Source organism: Acomys minous, assembly GCF_964271855.1.
Source record: "Acomys minous genome assembly, chromosome: 17".
Lineage (NCBI taxonomy): Eukaryota > Metazoa > Chordata > Mammalia > Rodentia > Muridae > Acomys > Acomys minous.
The window spans coordinates 66,609,555-66,630,061 of record NC_140500.1 but is presented as its reverse complement, the minus strand read 5'-3'; the positions used below and the strand labels follow the sequence as shown (position 1 = coordinate 66,630,061).

Sequence of the window (20,507 nt, the reverse complement as noted above, 5' to 3'; positions counted from 1 at the left end):
GAAAAAATATTTACTTCAAGTTTGACGAATACAAATAACCAAATCATTATAAATGTAACATTTATGTGACTCATGATTGTCTCATGATTCTTCCTGCTGTATGCAGTTTATTTTATCCATGTGTAATAATATAATGTATATGTGAAAAAAAGAAAACATAAAAAAGAAAAATAGAACTGAGAACAAGACTACTCTAATTTGTGCTATACGTGTATAAATAAGCAAAATTGACAACTGATTTCCAGAAAACATATATGCACACATGGATTATGGATATTAAAGTATTTAAGTACCATTGCATAAGTCAAAGCCCAATACATTCTTCATACCTTCTTCAGATACTTGCTGGTCATTTATATTGAGGAATTTCCAGAAAACTTTTAATGTTTTAAGTGTCTTGGCTAGTCTGCAGAATTAAAATGGCATATAAACTGAGAAAGTTAGCTCTACTAATTATGTTTCGCTTGAGGATTTAGGAATAGCAATTTGTTGATATGCGTAATCATTAATACCAGCTTAACACTTTTATCTCCTACCTTTAACCCAGGACTCCCTTTGCATCATTTCACCCGAGAGAGATAAGGGAGGTAAAGAGAAGCCCCTCGTCTTTAAAAGTTTCAGAGAAGGGAAAATGGAATTGGTGATATTTTTAGGGAATTGTTCCTCAAAAGAATGCTTCAGCTGCTGTTTCTGAGAAGATCAGATTTCTGAGAATGAAGTCAATGCTGCTAAGAATGTGTTGACATCAATACTCTGGTCATTATTTCTGGTTACTCCACTACATGAGCAAAAAATGGAAGGTTTGCCACACAATGGCCGTGTACTGCACTCAGACTACAATCTGGTTCAAATTTTGGTTAAGTCAATTGTATGTCTCTGAGTGCTTATGCAAGTTAAGGAGCACATTTATTATATTTAATGTGTTAAAAATCATTCTGCAGCCTTTGTTGCAACTCCTCCATTATGGTCTTAGTGGTGCTTTAAGTGTCAGTCAACAGTGCTTTCAGAAAAACAATTTCTAAATAAGATTTTGGACTATCAGAAGCAGCCTCTACTCCCCATATTGTAGGACCCACATGAGGACTGTGCTGTCTATTGGCTACATCTGAGTAGGGAGTCTATGCCTTCTTCATGCATTGTCCTTGGTTGGTGCGTCAGTCCTGCAGGTCCCCCTGGGGCCAGATGTGTTAGCTCTGTACTACTCCTTGTGGAGTTCCTGTTCCCCTTAGGTCCTTCTAGCCCCCAACTCTTCCATAAGTCTATCTGCTCTCTGTGAAGTTTGGCTGTGAGTCTCATCATCTGCTTCAATCTGCACTGTTGCCAATTCATTGATCACTTCCCCTGGCAGGGCAGTCTTGCCAGGCCACTGAGGAAGAGGAGGCAGGCAGTCCAGATGAGACTTGATAAGCTGAGATCAGATGGTAGGTGAGGAGGGCTCCCCATTTCTGAGGACCAGGGGAGGGGATAAGGGAAAGAGGGAAGGAGGGTAGAACCAGGAAGAGAGGGAGTGGATTACAATTGGGATGTAAAGTGAATAAATTAAAAATAAATAAAAACTTAAAAAATGATTTTGTACTGTGTTTTCTTTCCTTCCATTTCTTTCCCATCCTTTCACTCCAGGATCAAACACATAAACTAACAGGGTTTGTATGCACACGAAACCCATGGTATTATTATGTCATCAAGGAACACATTTTACCCAGCATCTGCTGGCAGCACACAGTGATGTGTAACTCGCTGGTGTCATTCTAATGGAGGAGCTTCAATTTTTCATTTGACTAACTGGGTACTTTTCCCCACTCTTCAATCCAAAGCTGAACAACAACACACAGAATCTCTTTGGTGATGTGACAGAGGCCTTATTTTTCTGATTTAAAGAGGAAACAAAGAAGTGAATAAATATTTTTGAATAAGTATGTTTTTAACATTATACCTTAAATCTCACATTTTTAAAAGTGGCCAACCACAGCCCAGAAAACTGAATACAAGCATTCTCATTTCAGATTCAGTTTGAAAGTGGGATAAAACAAATGGCAAAATAAAGCACACAAAAAAATACATTTCTGAAAAAAAATGACTGATAGAATATATATCTTTAATGCTGATTTGTTTTTAAAAAAAAGAAGAAGAAATCAGTATGTAAGAATATTCTGTGTGCTTATATTACCCATGAACATAGAGAAAGAAAACACTATCCAGGTGTCAAGATTAAATGTGTTTATTTTGTGTCAGTGAATACAATGGTATATTAGATACCAGCACTCCAAACTACACACCTATGCATTTGCCTCTAAACCTTCACATACTGTCAATCTCCATTGCGCTAACGTTCCACCACTGAGCCTTCTATGTCTAGCAAAATCAGAGAGTTCAAGTTTAAAAAGAAAGAAAGGAATATAAAGGACAGTTGAGCTCCACTTTGTGTTGTCAGTGTCCGCAGAAGGGGGATCCAGGTGTCTCGAGGGAATGTTTATTATCTTCAGCAGAGGGGAGAAAATGCTAAGAGGAACACTAGTAATGGCACTACCAGGAAGAAAGAACAGAGTGCAGATTAAAGAAACATTTGAGACGGGATGAGTTAGTTTCTCCTCAGTTAAGAATCCACATGATAGCGTTGGGTACGTGACATTGAGGTTATTCAATTTTTGGGCCACACACCTCAGCATATTGGCTAGTACATATTTGCACCAAAAACAGAAGCAGTAAAGGTTTATGTTCTACCATTACACTTCCAAGTTTTTCACTTATGAATATACCTGCCAACCTAATGATTCTTGCATGCATTAGAGTTTGCTTTTTGTAGAGTTAAGGTTATTTTCCCCATCCCTCCCACTCCCGTGAACATCACAGTGTGAACTCTTTGCCCAACTTTAAGAGAATGTTGCGAAGGACAGCTCTGTGCCACCGCAGGACAGAAATCACATGTCCCCTCTGCCAGGCTACCGATGGACCAGCAGTAGTGATCTCATCTCAGCGTACATGCAAACAGACACTGTTCTCTTAATTTCCCCATGCCAGAGGCACACAAGTCGGCAGGTATGCTTACAAAAATGGAATCGAAATGAAAAAGAAAAGGGGGGGGGGGAGCAACAGAAAGAAAAAGCTTTCTTGTTCGAAGCCAATTGTCCTAGAAGGAATCCATTGCCTTGAATTCACTTAAAGCCTGAACAGGTGAAATGTGTTTCTTTTGAGAACCCCGTCGAACTCGGGTCTGGAATTCCTCAGGCTTTTCTCTCTTCACAAGGGGCTTCTTTTCAGGAGCCTTCATCTTCCAAGACACAACTGGCGAGTTGACAGCTGCTGTCCCATAGACCTTCTGGTATTTCGTTGAGGCTACATAAGATGCTTTCACCGTGAGGACAACAGCATTCATCAGGTTTTTGGCTGCCTGGATGAGTGATGTAGCACTGTCCAGCTACAACAGGGGGAAAATAGGATACAACGGATCAGACAAGGCTTCAAAGTCACAAGACACAGGTATAATTTCACACATCAAGCAGTGTTGTGCTCCTGCTAGTGTTGCCACACACAAGCAAATTACCACAAGATAAAGTTGTAAATTTTAAACCAGCCACCAGTCTCTTCCTACCCTTGTGCCCCACATAAGCGAAATTGGGTTGTTCGCCAGTGCATAGCCCTCTAAAACCCCAATACTGCTGAAGGCAAAGCCCTATTCTTAGCACCTAAGTGGCCCCATGAGGAGCATATATTATTAGACTCATTCACAATGGTAGTAGTTACTGAAATGTTTGAAAATATTTACCAGACACTAACTACATTTTTAGAGATGCCACAAAGACTTAGACTTCAGTGTCATGCTCCAGCCAATGGAAGGATCTTTATTGCTTGTTTCTATTTCCTGAGCTGAGCACTGGTACAAATGAAGCCACCAGCCCATACTTAATATTTGTTTATTGATCTTGGAGTGCGGACTTCAGCATTTCTAGGTCATAAATATACTACCTGTGAAAATATCAGTGTCTGTGGCACACTTTTCTGGGTAAGACAGTGTTCAGTAAGTGCCACATGTCCATGTGTTCATCAACGAGTCCAAAATTTTCTCCAGCACTTCCACATTTAATTCCTTAAAACACTCTATCTAGGTATGACCATTACATTTTATGATGGGAAAGGTGGTCCAGGAACATGTGTAGCTCTAAATTATGGCATAAACTGTTCTACTGATTCATACAGCCACTTATTAGATGGGGCAACTTTACAAAACTGCATCAGGCTTGGGGGAGAATCAGCAGTTAAGGCAAGGCTGAGGATGCTAGGCAGATCTCTGTGAATTAAAGTCTTCACCTGGTTTACATATCCATCTCACTACATAAGTGAGAATAGGTATAAAACAAAACAAATGCCAACAACAACTGAAGCCAGCTTGGGATACACAGAGACCTTTAATACACAGTAAATAAAGTATGATAAGTAATATAATCATAGGGCTTGAAGCCTCTCACTTAACTAGCAATTTTAACTTTACCTAATTTCAGCTATGAGATGCGCTGTGTGGTATATAACGTATACCAGGCCATTTAATATCTGTTTCAACTCTACTAGTATCAAGAACTGAATGATAGATTCTAGAAAAACGACATTTCAGGAGTATCTGCAGCAAAAGTTTTATATGTAGCCTACTGAAAGAGGAAAAAAAACACTATCTAGACTAGAAATATTACCTCAACTTCAGGCATGTTTGAATACCTAGATCATTCATCAGTTGCTTGCAGTCAGAAACATAGAAAGGTATCTTACAGTTCAAGAACTAAATTAAGGACCCCTCTCTGCATGTGTTCCTTAAGTAGGTGCTGGTTCTGTAACTCCTGTTTCTAGACTATGGCTACTGGAAGGAGTTTAAATGAAACAAAAATCCACGTAAGGTTTAGTGATTAGCAATAGCTCTATAAAAAGAGATGATAAGTCCTCTGGCTCCGCCCTCCCCTGACTGCCATTCACATTGCTTCGTGTCATCCCTTGTGATCAAAATACCCTCATGTAGTAACTAGGGTCACTGAAAGTTGGATCAATGCCTCTTTGATGTCATTACTCCTGACAGCTTCTTGCTTCCTATTCATCATAAAAGATTTTTTAAAAAGATTTTACACTAGCTCAAAAATAATTACAATCTAATGACCAAAAAGCATGCCATAATCTAAAAGTGTGAAGTCCGGTCACTGAGAAGACATACCATTCTTTGTATATATGGATCCCTGGTAATACTAACAAATTAATGCTTTGCCATGAAAAAAAAATCAGTAAGACATTTACTGTACCATAATGTTGAAAAGTAAATATGTAGAAAAGTAAATGGTTTCAGATCTGAGCCATAAGTCCATGGACGTATAATGAAGGGCTGGGTGGTTTAATTTAAACAAGTAAAGCAGCCCATTTGTATTTCACTTTACCGTCTCTGACAGACTGTACAAGGTACATATCCCGAAATAACGATCCAGTCCACGCTACTTCGTTTATGCCACCTATGTTCTAAAGCTAACTTTAATGAGCAAATTCTAGCATGGATTAGTCTGTTAGTGTTTCTCAAGCTACAGTCTTTGGATTGTCAGCATCATCTGGAGAATGTCCTTTTATAGCCCCAACACAAAGCTTTGTAAAATAAGTAAATAAATAAATGAATAGGTCTAATACTAAAACAGCTTCCATTTTATCAAGAGCCTCAGGGGATTCTGAAAATCATGCCAAAGTTTGGTGTCAACTAGATTAATGAAACCCAAAGACAGCAGTCAGTATATTTTACCCATTTGATTCCAGTATTTCACAATGTCTGACCGAATTCCACATTTTCAGTTTTCCCCACTATCCCTCCTGGTGGAGCAACAAGTAATGAATGGAGATAAGACAGCAACGTGTTGAGCCAACTAGAACACATCCGTCATGATTTCGGTGCTAGCTAGAAAGACCGTTCCCCCAAGCCCCTCATTCTTAGCTGATCATTTCCGCATCAGTTTGTCAGGCTTAAAAAATGAGTGATATTTATTCATAAAGTTAGGTAATTCCATTCTGTGTTATTGGGTAAAATAGAGAGTAAAGTCATATAGCGGTGATAGTATTGCTTTGGGGCGTTATGATAGAATTAGGAGAATAAGACACGATGTGTCTATTATAATATTAAATGGCTCTTAAAAAGTGAATCTTGGGCTCTTGCCCAAGTGTAAATAATGAAAGTGAATAAAAAGATACAAGTAATTTGGATTTTTTTTCCCACAGATCCATTTTCAGATAAATGGTGTCTAACTCTGCAGCAAAGCTAGGAGAGCCTGTCTCTTTTTCGGAACCCGTTTGGTCTCCCAGCCTGACGCAGCCCTGTGAATAGGCCTCATATATTGCTGAGCGTGAAAAGGCTTGGAGATATTAGCCCAGTAAACCACTGGGATCAAACCACCTGCAATGGCAGATGTTGGGAGACAGACCTAGACAATGAACCTTGAGCAAAATTACACACCGAGAAAAAGCTGATTCAAAAATTTAATAAAGAAATGACTTAAATAAAGTTGAATTCCAAAAGTATATATTATGTCTTTTGCTGGAGATCCACTTGTAGGACTTGGTTATTTTTCACCTTGGATTATTTTTTCAATTTTGAGTAAATGGCTTTTGTTTATGCTTGCTCAAACGGGCTTCTAGCTGAAAAATTTTAGCTGAAATTTAAATTCTCAAAAGATATTAGAAAGAGTAAAGATATGTGGCACTATTTCTTTTAGCAAGAGTTAAGGACACCTATTTAGCATAATTGCTTTCTATTTTCTGATGTTTTAACTCTAACAGTGGCATTTTCAAATAAGATGAGTAAATTAACATATGTAAGTGAAGTTCTAATAATAATAACTGACATTAATTGAGCACTTATGAGAGGTGCCTGCCATTGCTTTAGTTATGTTAATTAAATTATGTGATTTAATTTTCTAAACTTCTCAAGGAGCAATGCTTGTTGCACTCATTTCCTAGGTGAGGAAACTGCCTCTCAGGGATTAAAACCAATTCTATAATTTGACAAGATTTGAAAGCCGTGAAATGCATAGCTTCCTAGAAGCACGACATAAACTCCAGCATCTTGTTTATCAACTACAACCTGTGGATCAAAAAGTCGTTGCTTCTGTGTATGCTATCTGTCCTGGAAACCTGACACCTTCCAACTATACTACATCCTGTTATTATCATCACACAGTTTATGATGGGCTCCATCTCACCTGCTCTGTACTTTTCCATCTTATTTTTTAATATACTTTATTAATTTATTCATATTACATCTCAATGGTTATCCCATTCCTTGTATCCTCCCATTCCTCCTTCCCTCCCACTTTCCCCTTACTCCCCTCCCCTATGACTGTGACTGAGGGGGACCTCCTCCCCCTGTATTTGCTCATAGGGTATCAAGTCTCTTCTTGGTAGGCTGATATCCTTCCTCTGAGTGCCACCAGGCCTCCCCATTCAGCAGACGTGGTCAAATATGGGGCATCAGAGTTCGTGTGAAAGTCAGACCTCACTCTCCACTCAACTGTGGAGAATGTTCTGTCCATTGGCTAGATCTGGGCAGGGGTTTGAAGTTTACTGCCTGTATTGTCCTTGGCTGGTGCCATAGTTTGAGCATGACCCGTGGGCCCAAATCTGCCTATCATAATGTTCTTCTCGTATGTTTCTAGGACCCTCTGGATCCTTCTACTTTGCCGTTCTCCCATGCTTCTCTCATCTAGAGTCCCTATTTTTAAAAGCCTAAATGTGTAGACAATTCATCTTTGTAATATTCCTGCCTAGTGTTTAATTGTTCCCAGCAACCCTTGGACCACAGCTATCTTGCTGTCTTGGAGTCACACTCGGGGCATCAGAGCTCACAAGGCAATCTATTAATACTTACTCTCCAGGTCTAACTACTTGCGAGAACTTTAAGTGGGTTTTCATTATTATAATTAGTGTTCTAAGCCTTGAGCTAGCTCTCTTTAAAATGGATTCAAAAAGCAGCATCACCAGCATTACTTGTTCATCATGGGCATATCTTTCAATATTCAATATTTATTTCTACTACAAAGTACATTCTTTCATTAAAGACACTTCTGTTCCCTTCGATAATCCTTGTATCCTATCTATAAAAGCTGTTCATTTTTCAGCTAATTTAAAAAATATGAGCCTACATTTAAGAAATCAGTCCATATGATTACTTTCATTTAGATGGACGGTGACCCCTGAGAGTGGCCATGTATCTTGGCGTATCTGAATTATAAGACTCATATATGGTTCACTGTAATTCCACAATCAGGGTTCAAACTCAGGAAGCCTGACTTAAGAAACTACACTGTGGTCATTGCTCACACTGACCAACCCTCACTTCCTCTTCAATAATATTAAGCTGTGCTGGACTCACATTTTTCCACACTGTGTCAGTTGTCCCTAGCCATAGAAATTAGAATTCTCCTAATTCTGCCACTAATCTTTCAAAATATCAAAGTACTATTTTTAAAAAAAGGCAACAGATGTTTTCTCACATCTTGTTCTATTACAGTCCATGAAAGCAAATAGGGTGAGTTAAGCTGTTTCTGAGGCATTTTTCTGGCCTGTTTTCTCCCCTCTCTGCCACTGTTCCAAATCTCCTTAACTCCACACAACTTCGTTCACAAAGTCACACAGGGCTACTCTTTCTGTACACTGTCCTCATTTGTGTTTTGACTAAATGGTAGAATTCCCTGAATGTAATTCTTTCCATTGTTGATATTGTACTGCAGTCTAATTTTTTGTGACTTGAAATCTGTGAAACACTGTGACGTGTTCTTGAAATGCATTGTGAAGAGACTCTTAAAACCTCTAATGAGTATTAGTAGACTGTTTCACTAAGGTTCGGCTTACACTGAACATGCAAAGTTTCAACAAACCTGAACATCAATGCACAGCTAAGCCACACTCTTTAAAGCAATGCTGAAACCCCTTTTTTGTCTTTTCTTTATCTCTCTATTGTTCTACTCAAACATTTTTCCATGCAGCTAATTTTTCCACGTTTTGTCAAGCACTTCTTTTAAGTGATGAGTATGTAGATATGAATAGATGCAGGCAAGAACAATAAGATAAAACAGCAAATCCAGAAAAGATAACATACAATCTAAAAAGATTAGCTTTCTATGAGGAGTATCTTAGTAGGCTATCAGGTGCTCAAGAAACCATAGGAATAGAGTATTTATTTGGAGTAATGTAAGGAGGGACAGGACAGGGAAATGGGTTTCGTGGTGGTCTTGAATCCTAAAGTCTTCAGTAAGGAACAAGCTTCAAAGTCCCAGTACCATGACTTCATAATGATGTTCATAGGCAAGACTGAGAACATGAAAAAAGTTGAGATGTTACAGACCTGAGGTTAATTTCTAGCTAACTAGGAATGGAGTATGTGTCTTTTCTGCCCCTGTAGTTATCTTAGGGATCATTAGAAATGTTGCCGTGAATCTTGAGGAGCCTGATATAAAAAACACTCTCTCTCTCTCTCTCTCTCTCTCTCTCTCTCTCTCTCTCTCTCTCTCTCTCTCTCTCTCTCTCTCTCTCTCACACACACACACACACACACACACACACACACACACAGACACACAGACACACAGACACACACACAGAGAGAGACACACACACACGAGAGAGAGAGAGAGAGAGAGAGAAACATATGTTAACTTATGACCTCTCTTAATGTTCTCTTAGTGTTTTTACAAAGTCCAAAAGTCCAATGTATTTACTTTAAAATTCTCAGCATAAGACTTTCTGGATAAAAATCAATGTCCTTTTTAATAATCTAAGACATGACATTATCAAGAAAGAGCCTATTTGAATAGAAAATAGCTCTAGTTGACTAGGGAATCATGAAAGAATTAGCTACCAATAACAATGGAATGCTTGCTAAAGCCAATGAACAATAAAAAATTGCTATTATGATTCACAATTTCCTTTAAGAAATAAAAATAAAAAGGATAATGCCTAAAAGTGCAAAATGTTACAGGAATTGAGAACTCACTGGACTAAAGGAGACAGAAGCTGAATAATGTCTCCTGGCATTCATAATTGCCAGGAGTATAACACAGAGGATTGGGAGGTCAAGTGTACAATCATGCATTCATTTACAGAAGTCATATGGTTTGGGCCCATTTTCAGATCATATGTCTATATGAAAAGAAGATGATTAAGACAAAAAATCTAATAAAACATAAAGAGCAGTTCATGGAAATGCAAACTGTTCAAGATTAAAATTAATTGGAATGTCATGGGAATGCTGGCCAAATGAAAAAAATAAAGTAGCCCAGTCTTTTCAGAACATGTTTTGGAAATGATGACAGTGAAAAGTTGAACAGCCTAGAAGAAAGTGTGCATTCATATCAAGGTGGAAACTATTCTTTACTTCAAGTCCAAGTTAATAACAGTGAATATAAAACTAGAAACAGCTTCCCCCAAAATGGCACAGGTCCATTTTATCTACTTTCAAGATCTCTGAGTAGATAAATAAGATATCTATAATAACAGAAAAGGAAGTAGTTTTACTGCCTGCCCTACATATTTAGGGGGAAAGAAAGTAATGAGCTTGATCTTAATAAAAGACAGATGCTTTCAGAAACTGCAGCTTCCCTTTAGTTATATTTAAACTATTGCCCACCTCACTCCCACAAAAAAAATTTCACACATTCCTTGCTGGTTTGGGGAGATTTTGCTAGATATAAGATTTGCTGTTAATGAATGAAAAAGCTAGAGACCTAGAATAACATGGTCCATTATCTGCCAAGAGGACCATTTTGTGTTTAAAAAAAATCCATGAGGTTTTGAAGAGGTATTTGATCTCCTTAGAAACCATGATACATCTGAAATACCTTGGAATATCTGCCTATTTTCCAGAATTTCTATCAATAACATCTTTTTTTTTAAATTTTCTAGCAAGCCAGGAGCAATAAGTAACTGAGACAAAGATGTGAAAGGGTTTAGGTGAATCCCTTCCTCCCCTAGATGAACCACCGCAGGATGTTTAGATACTGACAATTATAGGAAAGGACTATTTTGTTGCGGCAAGTTATTTTGTTGCTCTCTCTGCTCACTTCCTCAGATATAAACAGTGAGATAATGTTAGTGGATCTAGGTTTCTTCTGCTTAAGACAGGGGTGAATACCAGATACCAATTTACCACTCACTCTTGTAGTGTTCAAGGCAGACATTATTAATCAATCAATCATAGCACTTTTCTTAGAACTGGCTATATGACAAAAGAAGAAGAAGCATATTTACTTTCGTTCTCCAAGAACTGAAATTTTGACAGAGTTGTCAAAGACAGTGTGGTACCATTTACAGCGTAGGTAGATCATCTAGTCTATTAGGTCTGTACATAATCAAGGTATGTAAATCAAAGCTATATAAATACCTTTGGATTTCACTACTACCCATCAGACCATGACAAATGCATTTTATTTCAATGACACCACACTCCCCTTTTTGTTCCAATGACTAACTTTTTGGAACAGATTGTGCACTTCTTAGTAATGGCGCTTTGTTATGAGTTGCCAATTAATGAAATAGTTAATGAGCAGGCATATGTATTAACAGAAGTGCAAGTATTTCAGAGAAGTATTTTTAAATTAGGTAATAAAATCTAGGAGCATATATTAACAAGCATTTTATCTGAAGTAAAGATAAATATCCCTGGTTAACTGTTGTTTAAACATAAGTACAATATATCATATACACCAATCTCAAGTAGATATGCCTAAGATACTATCCTACAACACCTGAGCAGTTAGTTTATAACTTGATAACTTGGTCTTGCATGACAAATATTTTCATTCAAGTAGGGGGTCAACCATGATGGAAAGGAGCACAAGAGGTGTGTTATTTTCTCCTGCAGGGGTTCCTTGAGTGCTGCCAGAGAAGCAACTGGCTAGTGCTCCACCAACACTCACAGCCAGCCCTGATGCAATCTGTATGTAGTAGCTATAGATTAAATTGGCAAAGAGCTTAACAGAAAGGAATTTCAGTCTCAGACAGGCTAAGGAAAATGTCTCTAAACCTTCGCCTGAGAAAATGTACCAATTGGTTCCCAGGTAACTCTCCACTGGACTTATTTGTGTCTTGGATTTTTAATTCATTGAGGTAGGTAGTCGTGCTTCATAGTTGGCCAGTTCACTGATTAACTGTCTTCATTTGCATTTTTTCAATTATAGGTAAGTAAACCTCGGGGACTCCCATGAAGGCTTAATTACAGTCAACAAATTTTCTAAATATGGCTTAGAGCCATTTTTTTTTCTCTATCAGTAAAGGCTGGATTATTTTTGTTCAACCCAAAACAAGGGATCCTTCTACACTTGAGATGCTTTACCTCATGGAAAATTAGAAGCAATTATGCCTTAGGCACCGAGGAATTATCCCATCTTTTCTTAACTTTCTTCTTCCAACTCCCTACATCATCCCACCCTCAGGATATCGTGTCCTACTGATCTCTAAATTGTTCGCTTCCATCTGACAGAAGACTCATGAAGAAATAAAACCATCAAGTGAACAAACTGTGACATTTCAGAAAAACACTATGGCATGGAGTCTTGGACAGTACTTCAGTGTCTTCCTTTGTGTCATCACGTGAGTATAATGAATGTTCATTGTTAAGTGTGTCATCAGCATGATTTACCATGCAAGCCTGATGTCTTATAGCTAGCTATTGTTCAAAGGACCATGTATTCATTTGTCTTCCCTATGGAGAGCATCACTGTCTTCACTATCCATTTTTCCAACTGCCCTATTCCCCAAATGTCATGATGATGAGGAAATAAGAGAAAATCTCCTCCAATAGCAATGTTTTCCTTGGTTGTGATAGAATCCTATTTCAAGGTCCAATGGGATGGATCACTAACTACATCTCTTTTTTTTTTTTAGATATTAAAATAGATTTTACTTCTTCTTTGAAAATTTTATACATGTAAACAATGTATATTACTCACACACTCCCCATGTATCCATGCATTTTAATAAGTTTATTTATTTATTTATTTGTTTGTTTGTTTACTTTATATCCCGGTTGTAGTCCCATTCCTCCACACTTTCCAGTCCCACCCTCCTTTCCTTTCTCCCACCCCTTCCTCTATTCCATAGAAAAGTGCAGCCCCCTTCCCATTCACCCCAGCTCATCAAGTTGTATCAGGACTGAGTGTGTCTTTTCATTTTTTCTTGTTTGTTTGTTGAAAGAGGGTTTTTCTGTGTAGTCCTGTCTGCCCTGGAACTCACTCTGTAGACCAGTGTACTGGCTGCTCTTACTACAAAATCTTAAATACTACATGAAGCTCTACTTGAAAGTCACAGGGATGTTTACTGCAGCATTGTTTGAGTAGAAAAAAAGTGCGTATCTATAGACACACTAACTAAATAATCCATGTGTCCATTCATGTGACTAGTTAGTTACAATATAAATTTAAATTCTATGTATATGGAAAGATAGCCATGATAAAGTTTTAAGTAAAAACAATTTCCTACTGACAACAAAACAGTATAATCTAGTGTTTTCCTAGATTAGTAAGTGCAAAATGTGAAAAATACCCTGAGTTGAAGAACTTAGAATGTGCCAGATCCTCAGATCTATCTTCAGCTCTTATTACTACTGTGACATTCCATTATCTTTTGATAACTATTTCAGTTTTTCTATCAACTACTCCTTCAGCTCCTATCTTCCACTTAATAATATGGGTGCTTATTTTATTTTTATTTTACTGACACTGTCTTAAGTTTAACTTACTATAATTAGCAGAATTGTATACTTTTCATGGATAATACATAGAAAAAGTTCAGAAAAAGAGAACAGAAAACATGGAAATGTCTGTGTACATTTATAACTATTAAATCATTCAGAATATAAGATTAATCAAAAGTCAATATAAAAAAATTGAGAATCTTCAGTAAAATGGTAATGCTCCAAATATCTAGCAATATTTAGGCCTTGGTAGTAGTTTAAAGATGGCTGTACTGTGAAGAGGTGAGAAGTCAATCTAGCTAAGAAACCCACATTAACAAATCAAATTTGGGAAACATTAAAGGAAATAATCAATATACAATATATTTTGTAACTACTTAACCCTCTAGTAATTCAATCTATACTTATTTGTTATTACTTATAGTAACATCTTCTAAAAAATAGAAAAAGTTAGTATCTTAATTCACTCCTCAGCTTATTAAGATTTATGCTCTCCTACCTAGTAACTAAATCCCAATCAATGAAGGTCATCTCCATAAAAACACAAAATACTGAGTTCCTCAGCTCTTTCTTAAACTGATATATGTTGTTACAAAATAGATGACACAAATGTATAACTGTTCATCTTTACATCTTAAACTATTGTCCCTAGCACCTGTGTATCTCCACCTGATACCAACTTTCTCTCACTATTATTTCAAGGAGCTTGATGATCTCTTAAAATTAACTCTAATGAAGATATTTCTACCACTACTTTCTACTGGCAGCACTTATTATATTAAGCAAATAAGGTAGGAAAGAGAAACCAAGACGAAGTATGAAAACTTTTTTAAAATCCAAGATTGTTAAAGTAACAATTGGGAAGTTTCATCTTTAGTACTTATCACAAGGTAATTTGTCTGCACTGTCCTTAGTAACCTTATTAAATGTGAACAGTTCGTCCGAGTTCCCATCTGTTATGGGCATAGTCTCAGACTTCTGCTCTATGCTCTGTAGGTCTTCTGTCTATGCAAGTAGTATCGCAAGACAGTCTCTGCTGAACTCATGTCAGCTGTTTTAACTGCAACTAACAAAGGAATTTTTATGAGTGGTTTTGCTTTTATAAGTTATCAGTGATCCAAAGGCACCTTTGGTCTGGAATTACTAAAACATTTTTTTCAATAATAAAACAACTTAAGTTTTAAATTGTGCACCATTCTTATTATTATGATGACAATCTTGCACCATTTATTTTCTCAGCTCATGAATCAAACTTTTGTCCAGTGTCTTTCCAATAATCAGTTTAACATATAGAGCTCCTTATGCCCATGGTTTTATCCACTTGGAACATCTCTGCTGTCTTTAAGTGGGACTACTTCTGTATATTAATTATCATTTTTCTCTAGTATCATAATTATCTTCTTACATAATTCATGAGTAATGATCTTTTGCATAAAATACCAAAAACCTGAAGTGGAATGCTAGACACATCTATAGCTATATAAAATAATTCAGTACATTAACCAAAATTTTCAAATCTTTTTAAGACAAAAAGAAAATTCCATAATTCAAGTGCTCATAAGAGGCTATCAGTATAATTCATGGTTTAAACCCAGTAATTTTAATTAAATTAGTTTTATATTTGAGCAGCTGATCCATAGCTTTATTATAATTGAGCACATTTTTCTATGAATAGACACAGAAAAGTTTCCTACAAACATGTGCCTTTATCCTGGTCACTGACTTTTCTACTGTGAACTGTCACCCCCAACCACTTCCATGTGATCACTATATGTATCTGCTGTAAGTTTGAATATGTGCTTCATCTTGACTTAGAATCAGATTCGGTGGGGGTTGGAACCATGAATTCAGCTCATTTATATATTTATTATACTTCAAACTCTTGAGCTATCTTTTCAAAGATTCTTTGGTACTTAAAGAATAATTCATACTTTCACAGACCTTTTATTATTGAGTTTTCTCTGTCTTCTACAGCGAGCAGGAGCTCAATGAATCACCCTACCACTACCCAAGACCCACTCCGCCCACAGACCGCTCCCTCTCAGTCATCAGGTGAAGCCCTTCCTTTCTTCATACCCATTAGATGCAGAACTTTGCGTCTTCTGCTGCATTGTGTTTTCTCTCATGTAGCATCTCATTTGCCATCATCTCCTCTCCTCACAACTTTAATATACTTGATACTTGACCCCCATCTTACCTTCTGCCCTCTGATCATTCACCCTAGCAAGTTCCTCAGACATTATTTCTGGTTTTTTCCCCATATTCTTCCCTAGCCACTCTCCTGCTCCCGACTCCTGACCCACTTCATTACTCAACCAAAAGCCAGAACTCTTCTCAAATGGTCTCAGACTGGCACTACTGCCTGTGCCCCCTCCCCCCACCTTGTGGCTTCTCTATCTCAAGTTTCCATCAAATTCAAATATTGGTATCATGGTGAAAATAAAATATAAATAGCTTCTAAGTTTCAATACACACACTCACACACACAAACACACACACACACACACACACACACACACACACACACACACACACGTGGCCTCAATCTGCTGTCTTCTTTTCCTTATAAATATTTTCTATACTCATGCAAGCCCATCCATATTTTATCTTATTCACATTTCCTCACCCATCTGCTATTTTCCAAACACCTCCAACAGGGCTGTATTGAATTGTTGTGACATTACAGGTTTGGAAATAGAGATGGAAAGACACACATGAATTTAAAACACAATTAGTAGCTTGGTATGCTTTCCTTCTTCCCACTCATCCTCCCAAGGAAGTACAGACAAAGGCATTAGTCTATCCAAAGAGTAGAAAGGGTACATAACTGATGAAGGACAGGAACCAAACTGCAATATATATATTGATTATATGACCTCTTCCATCATTATACTTTGAGTGGATTTAAAAACCAGCATTCTTGATCATCAGATATTTTTATAAGTAAAAGTCTACTTTATTGAGAGGGCTAACATTGACAAGGCACTGAGGTGTGGTTGCCAGACATCATGTTAACACTATATCATTTCTCTCGTATCTTCAAAAACAAGTACACGTGATCACCCCCTCTCTACATATGAGGAAACTGAAATAGAGAAAAATTAATATTTTGTGGAAGGGGGTTATTTTACTGTGTTACAGTCTTCTTTGAAGAGGGGGGCCACTCTAGGGTTCTTCTACTCTACTCTCTAGCATTCTAAATATAGTAATAGTAAGCTTAGACTTAAGACATCCTGTGAGATATTCTAACTGCTCACAAGCATGAGTCATTTAATAAGAAGCCATCAGAGTCATATAAGAGGAAGCCAAAGTACACAAATACTTTGCAATCATGAGTCACTGAATCTGTGCAGGACAGAGGAGTAGGGACATCATCCTCTGGATCTGATTTTCCTTCCAGCAACTACAATTTCCCCCCTCACGAATACAGCCTCTTAATAGTCAAGGAAAACTTGATTAATGACAGCAAATAATTTTTGTCATCTAAATTTTTCACAAATACCACTTCTTGTATACCAACAAAAAAAAACTATGAAGAGAAATGATTTTAAATTTTCACAACTTCAGATTTCTACTTAGGTTTTTAATTTATTATCTATGAGAAAATAAAATTACCTAGTAAGAAATATAGCCATTATTATCATTACAGAACCTGACATGTGATATTTCCTATATTCCTTCCACTATGCTCTGCAGAACACAGACTCTTCTGACCTGTGTCTACATATAATAAATTTACTGCCTAAAAAAGCATGGACAATCATTTACTGCTATAAGTCTCTAACTCTTTAAGTTAACCACACTGTTTTTAAAAGGTTATTATGAGGTCTTAGAAAGAACAGAAAAAAAAAACCTAAAATACCCTTTTAAAGTTTTAAAGGAGTGACTATAAGTGATTATTATTTTTTTTATTATGTAATCTCTTCTAAGTTTTGGAACAGCTCAGTACCACTGGCACAAGAAACCTTAATGGTAGTAGGTATTCCAACAAATGACTCAAATGACTGGGCATCATCCTTACTGGAAAGATATGAAAAAACAAAGAATTGTCTAGAGATGGTGAGTGTCAATCTTGGCCCTGATTGTGCGGTGGCCTAGTTACAATCTCAAATGTTCATTTTGTAGGATGCTTAGAAAATACTGTCTTCACAGGAAATCACACAGAAATGCGTTTTAAAGGGTGAAGCAGAGATGGGCAAATTGTAAGAATAAATTAAAGGGAGTCACACCTGTCTCACGAGCTAGCAGCTTATCTATTAATCTGTCTTTCATGACTCTATCTGAGTTCTGCTCATTTCATGCTCCATTCAGATGAGTTATTTGTGGGTTTTTGTTTTGTTTTGTTTTGTTTTGTTTTGTTGTTTGTACACCAAAGCTATACAGGTCTTTTCTCCAGAGCTACTATTCTGGGTCCTAAAATATAGGTAACTTCTTGCCCCTTATTGGTATGTTCTCCATGAGGGTTCTCAACACATGATGCACATTGAAAGTAGGTGTTACTGACACTGGGATTCCCAGTGATAGATCTTTAGTGGAGGCTGCACTGTAAACTGGAGTATAAGATGTGACTACAAAAAAGTGAAAATTTGATGTGTATTTCTCTTTGCTGGTTTATGGGCTTTGATATATTTCTCCAATTTGGGATATGGCCCATAACCCAACCTATTAGTTTTTTCCTTAACTAACCTTAGTTTGTTATTATAATTTTTTATTAAAAAAGTAACACTGACTTTAGTTTCCCCTTCATGTCAGTAGGGGAATCAAACTTAGAGGAACTTACAAAACAAAAAACAATCATCTGAGATGCAACTGCTGCCCTTTGTCCTTGTGAATGATGCATTTAGCATTGCACCACAGATCCAAATGCCTCTAACTAAGAGAAGATATAAAGGACATCTAAGGTGGTTCTCTTTAGAAGCTGGGATGCTTCCTCATATAGGGGCTTGCCCTAGTTTGAAAACCTTCTAGTCCTGCTTTCCTGCAGTGAATGCACTTTGGTGAAAATGTAGCAAAAACACCTGAGGGTTCCCTTCCATCTAAAACTGGAAATATTTTTGGTCCAACAAAGGACCTCAATGGATGGACAACATATTGTCTGAATCCTCTGAAAAGAAACTGAGCTACATAAGAAACTTTCATAATTCACAGATTAAAGGGAACAAAATCCTCAAAAGACAGGAAATGCATAACAGCATTGCCAAAAATCAAAGAAAAATATATCAGTTTCTGTTAAAAGTAAGTTTGAAACCTATGAAATCGGAAAACTTATAAGAGGAAACACTACTTTAATTTTAAGATGACAACAACTGTTAACCAAGGAATGAAGAAAAACAGTAAAGGTTTTGTGGGATGATTTTAGCATAGGCAGGATGCTGCATCATACTACATTTAATTTTGACATGAATATTTCCCCAAGGCACAGGACTTTTCTTGGATTTCCTATGAGTCTAGCCTTGAAAAAGTTAAATTGCTTATATAGAGCCGGGCGTGGTGGCTGGCGCACGCCTTTAATCCCAGCACTCGGGAGGCAGGGGCAGGCGGATCGCCGTGAGTTCGAGGCCAGCCTGGTCTACAAAGTGAGTCCAGGACAGCCAAGGCTACACAGAGAAACCCTGTCTCGAAAAACCAAAAAAAAATAAAATAAAAAAAATTGCTTATATATGTACTACAAGACCTAAGGCCTTCTTATTTTTTCCCAAGAGACAACAAGTGCCAATGCAATGGCTTGGTAAATCACTGTTAGTACATCACAAGGAGTGCTTGTTGTATCTGGGGTTAAACCTGCAAGAGCACTCTGACTTTATTATAATTCTTAACTATGAAACATAGTAAATCCATGAAAATAAACATTATGGCTTCAAGGCTCATCTGGAACAAACTATATATTATAGAGTTTGCTGATTATAAATGTCTCAAAAAGAACACCATCGAGAATTTTGAATTTCAACATGATCACTAGCCTGATGTGCAAGACATTAGTGAAAAATAGTATTTTAAGAAGGAACATAGCCTATCATTTTCCATTTTCTTTCCATTTTAAACATATATTTACTTTTCTCCACAAATCAAGATTTCAAAGTGTACAGAACGAACTAAGTGCAACAAAAATTCCATTGTTTTTCCAGTACTTCAAAAATTAAATAAGTTACCTGTACCAAAGAATTAAAGATAGAAACTCTCAAGCTTTTAAATGTCAAGAACACAATGGAATTGGTTTAATCTCCTCATTTATACAGAGTGATAAATTTAAGTCATTTTATCCTGATTGAAACGTATTTTCCCTATTCTCATTGAAACACTTCATTGTCTTTGGGAACAGAAAGTCCTGGATTTGTAAGTTAGGGGGATATGGTACACCTAGAAAGGAGATAAAATAGTGGTGGGCAAATGACAACTCCGATGGGTCCTTAACAGTCTTTCTTTTAGTAAAGTACCTTCCAAGGCCTGGTGTGAGGCCAACACCTTCTACCCTTCCAAAGGAAAGACCACAAAAGCCTCCGCCTCAAAGAGAGTATGTATTCTGAACAAAAGGTTAGATGGAAACTGGTCATATCCTACGGTTCTCTTCAGACTCAATCTCGTTGACCCCAACACATCCAAGTATCACTGAGTAGGAATGAATAGTCGCTGTAGAAAACTGATGGCATGAGATGGTGTTAAAATCTCTACAATGGTAAAACCACAACAGGCCTCACAGCAAAAAGCTCTCTGCACTAAAGATTTAGCAAAGTGGAACGAAAAAAGATTCTACCTATTTAGGAGTCTCAGACTGCCTTTATATGCTGGGAGGATCTTATGTAAGCCTATGAGACTG

General features: G+C 37.2%; 1 protein-coding gene across 2 annotated transcripts in view; it reads right to left on the bottom strand.

Annotated features, from left to right (window-relative positions):
• Positions 1 to 2,202: 2,202 nt before the first annotated feature.
• Positions 2,203 to 20,507, bottom strand: part of CTNNA2 (catenin alpha 2) — a 1,110,979-nt gene continuing 1,092,674 nt past the window's right edge. For both annotated transcript variants that reach the window (XM_084766203.1, XM_084766204.1), the window contains one exon: positions 2,203 to 3,415. In XM_084766203.1, coding sequence (XP_084622329.1) covers positions 3,128 to 3,415 — 288 coding nt within the window. In that variant the 3' untranslated portion in view covers positions 2,203 to 3,127. The remainder of the gene's footprint in view (positions 3,416 to 20,507) is intronic.